Below are 7,670 nucleotides of genomic sequence, written 5' to 3' on the forward strand. Positions count from 1 at the left end.
GTAATCAATCAACATGCTAGTACTTAAGTTGCATAGTCAATACATGACAAGGATGCGGAGTTGCAACCACATTAGACGGCCATTAATTGAAGGTTTGAGACATCCCTTCCTTCTTGCCTTTTTTCAGTTTTGTAGGTGGCAAAATGTTGTACAGCTTGGACAGGTTTTCAAGGAGAGAAGTCAAGTTAGTGCTATCAGTAGAGTTTCTTTCTCGGCTTGCATCTGGCATCTTTAGGGAGAATGCAACAAAAGGATCTTCGAGGCCAAAGAACTCCCCTCATGAAGCTTTTCACACTCACTCCATGCATTTTAACCAGCTCACTAACTTTGCCATCTCTGACAAGAAATTTGGTTTGACATCTTTCTAGTTTGCTCGGCTGAACGAACAGGTCTAAATGGCAGTAAGCCCCAGAGGGACAGCTAGTCAAGCTCTAACGGACACTGCAGGGGTAGAGTGCAGATTTTTGAGACAGAATGAATAGAGCCAACACAAGATCTAATAAAGATCCATCAGCAATGAGGCTGTTAGAAGGACTAGGGAAGTATCATCCATGCGCAAAAAAATAAGCGGTGATGAAGCAGTCTTGGGTGACAAAAACAGTATCCAATCCAAATCCAACCACCAATCACAACACCAATGTATTAATCTAATTCAAACCAGTTAGATTGACATTTTAACGTACTCCACAAGGCCAAAGTTGGCTACCATAACAGACAATACGACTATCAAGTTCAAATCATTCAATTCTCCAAGCATCACCTAATTTATACAACTATTATGGACACAATCATATTCCATATACAACTCAAGAAAAGAAGACAAAAACTCGGACTCTGACATACACAACGGACAAGAATTACAAAATAGAAGTAGGAAGAAGGATGAAGTAATTACAAAATAGAAGTAGGAAGAAGGATGAAGTAATTTCGTGCGGAAAATTAGGCAGGATTGGAGAAAACTGGGGATGAGGAGTTGAGGACAATCACAAAATACCTGCACAATAATTTCAATATGCATAGTAAAGATCATGATAACATCGACGGCTCTATCACCTTGCTCGCCGGGGCTTTGTCCCGCCATTCTATATAGGCGGAGGGGAACCAGCCAGCCTTTCCCTTACATTCACCTTCAGACCATCCATTAGGCGCTACCTATAGATGCACGACAGAAATTAGAGAAAAATTTCCAATGGCTACAATAGCCACTTTAGGAATGAATGACCTGGTCTACATTTTTCCACGTTTGTTTGTGAAGTAGTTAATGCTAGGAACAAAGAAAACTAAAATCTGAAAGAAGCTCGACAGGAAAATCAATGTCGAAGCATCAGTTGCACCCCTTGTAAGCTTAACAGTAAGAAATTTATCCTTGTGTTTTGTGCAAATAAGTTTTCAGCCATTTTACAAGAAATTATCTTATAAACCAACATGGTAACATATTGATGTCAGTGTATAGTTTTTCACAAGTGCATTTGTTTCACTGTCGCATATGGATGCCTGATTAAGTTCAGAACCTCAAAGCAGGTCAGCAACATGTCATAAATGAGCCTTTGCGGAAAGGAAAAAAATGACCATTTGTAGGCAGTAAGTACTTTGGAGTTGTAAAACAAGTGATTTAATGAGTGCATAGAAGCTTTTTCGTATGTTCTTGGGGCTCCGCTGTTCAGTTTGCTTGCTGGTTTCAATGCTCCCCTCTTCTTCTTCCTTCTCTCTTTGTTTCCTAATTTTCTCCTCCCTTACCCCCTCTTTTATGAATATCTTTCCCGCACAGCCATATTTCATTGTACCATTTTATTATCATAGTGAAATGTGGTGAAATTGTAACCGTTTGCTTATTAGAAAGATTAAAAAAAAAAAAAGCACAGAAAGTCTGCCATTACTAATGGTACAGGAGGAGATGCATGAGTTAAAAATGACTCTTTATTAGCTGATGAAATGGAAATTGGTTCAAGAATATTAAAAGATAACAGAGCCTTTTCAGAAACCAGTAAAATTCTGATCAAAGTGAGATGGATAACAATTAAAAAGTATGAAAACATATCAATTTTGTTCTTAGCTTATATGTTGTGAATCACATATAAATTTATTTTCCTATATTAAAAAATATAATTTTTTGCCTAAATATGGGGCTTGTTTCAACTATAGGAGTATCTCGGAGGATTCTCTGTTGTCCATGGGCTAATTTGCAAACATGACAAGTCGGATTTCCTTTCGCAGTGACTGGCTCTAGAGTTTCCCGACAGGCAATTTTTTAGCTCCAGAGAATCAATTTTTTCCTAATTACTGGACTTGTATGTGCACACTTTCTACAGATAAGAATTCTTAACTCTTTGTTTTGTAATCCTCATTCCTCGGATTTGAAGCTCACATAAGAGAGAGAGAGAGGGAGGGAAGGAGGGAGAGAGGACAATCCAACCTCTGCAGATCATAGTTTGATCCCAAAATGAACTGTATGGGTTCCAACTTGTGGAGATGCTTAAGGGGAGAACATACTCACAGCAAGTGATGGCGGAGATGAAGAATGATACTCAATCAGGCAATGTAAGCACTGGTGCCAAACAATGAATTTGACTAAAATAGGCATTTTCCAATCATAAGTTGTTGAAGTGGGAAGGAAGAACAAAATGTCATAATTAAAGTCTCCAAACTGATAAATTCTTGGAAACATTGCCTTGCCATGTATGTTTGAAGGAAGGTCATCTCCTTCACCTAGTTAACGACACTTTACCCCATCTGTATGGGTCAGCTTTACGGACCATGGTACCATTCATCAATTTTTGAGAACATTGAGGGTAAGGCTCTGCTTCCATATGAGAATGAAATAGGAATATAAATCTAGGACACAGTCTATTGACTATGGTTACGGTGATATGTTCAATTATAACAAAATATGATCGGTTCTAATAATTTTTAGAGCAAAATTATGCCTTTGCAACTTCACAACTAATGCCCAATTTTTTCAGAACAAGGATTAAATCTGCATACATGGTTCCTTTTTTTTTTTCAACTTCTCTTTCAACTGCCAGATCTTACTTATGAATTAAGAATTCGGGTCAATTGGATCTCAATTGTTCAAATAAAGCTTGTCTCTTGAACAAACTTTTACAACTTATTAACATCTGATATAACAAACACAAATTTACACAATGTATAAAAAAATATAAAGCGTGATTATAGGCTGAAAAAGAAACTCAGAGCACATGGACAACTATATAAATCTAAACAGTGACCTGATAAAATGTGCAATGCACATGATGCACTAAAATAATTCTATTTGTTGAACATGTACCTGGCGGACCACAACATAATCACCAACAGAGAGACTTAGCTCCCCATTTGCTTGAGCATCAAATGGGTGAATAACCTGCATGATAAACAATCTTAAGAATAACAGATGAGATAAATTACTAAAATAATCTATTAACTACATCAATAAATATTTTCATGGCATTGTGATCCATGTAGAACTTGAATTCTTAACATTAAGCAAGAATTTCACCAGCATCTCAATTTGACCTTATGGTATCTCAACACAACCAACACCTCGATATATATCGTATTGCTGATTCCAAAATTATTATCTTTTCAAGTCAAGGGTTATAAAACCGATACTAAGTCCCATACCAATCTTTGAATAGGATTGGTACGGTACTTGTATGTGTTGGCATGGATTGTGTAACAATTCACGACCTCACCCAAAAAAGCTAGTCAGAAGGTGTTATTTGGATTCCTTGCCTCTATATAAATACCCAATGCATAGCCGATGTGGGACTAAGTGCATGCTTGCATGGGTCGCACATACTTCTCCTGTTTAGGCCATTGTGTCCTTGCCAGGCTAAGAATCCAAATCCATTCAAATCTAATCACAAGTACTGCAAATCTAATCACAAGCAGCACGATCAACTTATGGTCATCTCAAATGGGCTCCTGTTGTAGTGTCCACTAGTCCACATGGTCTATGGGCTAGGTATGCTCTAATGCCATTTACAATCACCCAGGACCTCATCCAAAAATGATAGCCAAAAGGTGTTATTTAGATTTTTTGGCCCTGTATAAGTATCCAAGATCTACCTAGTCAATAGCTGATGTGGGATTAAACACATGCTCGCACAGGTCTCATAGTCTGAAATGCTAGGGACTAACTCAATATCAACAAGAATGCAAGAAAAAATGAAAAATGCATACCAATCCATCCTTACCGTCCTGATTGTCGATACACAATTGGTAGGTTGGTATGGATAGTTTAAGAGAGAACCTATACCCTACACCCATATTGGACCCACTTTCTTGTCAGAATGGTATAACACCGATACTGTACCTAATCAATAGTCCTTTGCTTATTCCCATACCTCTCATATTTTGTGAGAAGGAAATCAACTTGCAAACTATATGGCCAACTTAGCTTCCTCCTTGCACCTCTTATTCTCGCTTACCAATTTCCACCTCCTTTATTTTACCTTTTGAATGACGATATTCTTGGATGTACATACTTTAGATGTATTTAAGAGCTCTTCCCTAGCTACTACAAAAAAAAGAGACGACATCCTCGAGCAGCTGCAGCATAACTCTTCCCTCCAACAATCTTGCAGGAGCATAGTTTTTCCACAATTTTGAAAATCTGTAGTCCCTCAACGAGTATCCGACCATGACCAATAATGTCTGCTAGAATGATTTTAACCAGCTTCCTCTGATTAGTACTACATATAGAGAAAAAATCCCTAGTACTAGACTTGTAAAAATTCTGGCCCATGATTATGGGGCATTTGGATGTTAGGCATGACATGAAATGATCGCCAAGCTGCAGCATCAGATATATGCTTAGTTCGGGAGCAAGGTCCTAAAGAATTAGTCACCCATCATAGGACCTTTTTTCCTCCCAAGGTGGACACGAGTTTAAGGTATTCCAAATATACAAGGGGTACATAATTATTCTTTGGCATCCCAAATAACTGTTCTATGGCCATGATCTTTCACACTTCTTGCTCCTCATCTCCTTTTTCCAAATCTTCAATAAAGAAAGCATTACCCGACATGTTGTCGTAGTAACAAACAATAAGTGCTCAGGCATCTGACTATATAATACACTATTCATACTGATTACATTCCACACAATCAGCTTTTGCAACTGTGTCATGGAACTCTTACAGAAATCCCAATTGATAAAAGATCAACCCAATCTTCATTACCATAATTTAAACTATCCGGATGACCATCTGTTGCAAAAAAAATCCCCAGGGCATTATTTAAGAGATACTCTCATCAAATGTCGTCAAATATCTTATAGACAATATATGTGAATAATTCTCACAATTGTCTTAGATTTAGTATAATATGCTAGCAGTCTATCATTGAAAACAACACAAATTATGACCAAGGAGCCCGATCTTCCATATTAAAATCTTGGTTTTGATTAATCTATCTGATTTCAAACCTCAAGAAAATGTTAAGAGTTTCTATGTCAAATATGATCATGGAAGGCCATACTACCCCGAACCGAACTGTACAGCCCCTGAACTAGGACGATACAGCCCTTCGGTTTGGAACACAGTCCTGACCGCTCGGTTTAGGGCAGTTCGGCCCTCTCTCCCCCTTTAATAATTAAGAGGGAGGCATAGAAGGTCTCCTACACTTTTGCCTCTCCTCTTATATTTTTTTTAACTCAAAAAAGAAATCGAGGAAAGAGGACAGATTTCATGGATTTCAGCCTAGATCAAAGCCAAAATAGGTAAATGGCCTTCTGCCCTTCCCTCTTCTCTTTTTTCTCTTCTCATGCTGAAAATCGGCAAAAAATGGAGAAAATGGGGGGAGATCATGCCAAAATGAGAGGAGATCATGTCAATACATATTTTGTACTTCAAGCACATTAAATCTTATGTATGTATTATATGTATATTCACTTATAAATACTTTAATTGTACTTCAATTCCATTTCATGGCCAAAAAAGACCTCAAAATATTGTCAAATTACAAATTAAACAACCACAATCATCAAAATCATAAGCGGAAACAAAAAAACATTGACAAAAAGTGAAAAACAAAAAAATTGAAAAGATAAAAAAATAAAGAAAATCGCATACCGAATAAATGAGCGATATGCAAATCCATATCATGTGCCCTACTAGTTGCCAACCAGTACGACACCCAGTATTGGTTCGACGAACTTTGAATACATGCTTTTCTTCCAGAGATAAAATAGCCCTATCCTAAATTTTGCAGCAGGGATCTTCATCGATTGAAAATATGCAAGTACTTGGTGCAGAGAATTCAGATAGCGCACAACTCGGAACAATGCAATCCATTTGTCATAATAATATAAATCTAAGTGTCATATGGTACTATGGTCCTTATTTAGATATCAATCTTTATAAATGAATGACAAAGCTCGAGGCAAGCTCTATCTTGTACAACTTTCTAATCTTATTTCCTTGGGAAGTTTATAACCAAGAAACATGTGGGTCCCTCTTTGTCAATTGGTAGTACACTTCCCGTGTGATGAATTAGCATTTTAACGTATGCTAACATACTTACCTCAAGACTAACCAGATTCATAAAATGGCTGATCTTATTTTCCCAGCTCGGTAATTTGGTGTTTGCACAAGCAAAGGGCCTATCCAACACATAGAAAGAAGGGGGATTGGGGGTGAGGACTAAAAAGAGTGAGGTGGTTGTAGGAAAGTGGCCTCGGTGGGTGCATGTAGATTTTAAAGTAATGGTCAATCATCTGAAAACTTTTAGAATCCCCTTTTTTAGAATCTTTTATTTTACTGTTAAAAAAACACTCCCTCACCTTGACTTAAGAGGATATTGTGTGCATCTCCCATTAGGATTAGTGTAAAGTAGTGCCAAATCTATCATTCAATATTATATCAAGTCAAAAAAAACAAGATAAACAATTAACATCGATTCATTATACTTTAGAACGTCATAAGATAACAACATTTACCTGTCCAAAAAGAATAAAAATATAATTTGAAGTCACTGTAACTGATAACAACTCTGGCATGTTTATTAACATTTCAAAGGATCATTACTTTATCCAAAGTTATACAAAAGTGCAATTTGGCAAAATACAATCACAATATATGTTGTAGCGCAATGTAAAGAGTGCAAGTCCATGATTTGTGTGACTGATATAAAGGACTACAGAACATATGATGATTTTGGAACTTCATCATATTTGAGTCATGGTAAATAAGTCTTAACAGTAATAATGAATAACTTAGGTGAAAGGCCTTACTTCTGCAATAAAATATGTAGTAGTCCGACCATTTGCTGGGACGTCAGCAGATCGACTTGACTTGGGATCTTCATTTCTAGTTTGAGAATGCACATTAATCTCAGTTTCTGTTGACTGTAAGAGACCAGCAGATTGACTTGACTTTTGATCTTCATTTACAGTTTGAGAATGTATCTTAGTCTTGGTTGTTTTTGACTGTAACATGGACTCATTATGCTGCTTTTCTTGAACCATCTAAGACAACATAGCACAATATAAAGAGTGTAAGTCCATGATTTGTGTTCTTTGGCCTAAATGTTATAAAAGACTAGAGGACATATGATTCTTTTGGAACTTCGTCATATGCAAGTCATTGTAAATAAGTCTCAACAGTAATAATGAATAACTTAGGTGGAAGGACTTACTTCTGCAACAAAATATGTAGTAGTCCGACCAT

At 36.9% G+C, this 7,670-nt stretch overlaps 1 protein-coding gene across 2 annotated transcripts in view; it reads right to left on the minus strand.

Moving 5' to 3' along the window:
- Positions 1–611: 611 nt before the first annotated feature.
- LOC103716668 (SH3 domain-containing protein 2-like) overlaps positions 612–7,670 on the minus strand; it is an 11,800-nt gene continuing 4,741 nt past the window's right edge. The window contains exons 8-11 of one of the 2 annotated variants that reach the window (XM_039126946.1): positions 7,639–7,670; positions 7,235–7,468; positions 3,287–3,361; positions 612–1,152 (exon numbers count right to left, since the gene is read on the minus strand). The exon at positions 7,639–7,670 is cut by the window's right edge and continues 364 nt beyond it. In XM_039126946.1, the coding sequence (XP_038982874.1) occupies positions 1,027–1,152; positions 3,287–3,361; positions 7,235–7,468; positions 7,639–7,670 (467 nt within the window). In that variant the 3' untranslated portion in view covers positions 612–1,026. The remainder of the gene's footprint in view (positions 1,153–3,286; positions 3,362–7,234; positions 7,469–7,638) is intronic. The other variant, XM_039126947.1, reaches the window with a different exon arrangement.

This window comes from Phoenix dactylifera, chromosome 5, assembly GCF_009389715.1.
Source record: "Phoenix dactylifera cultivar Barhee BC4 chromosome 5, palm_55x_up_171113_PBpolish2nd_filt_p, whole genome shotgun sequence".
NCBI classification, from domain to species: Eukaryota; Viridiplantae; Streptophyta; class Magnoliopsida; order Arecales; family Arecaceae; genus Phoenix; species Phoenix dactylifera.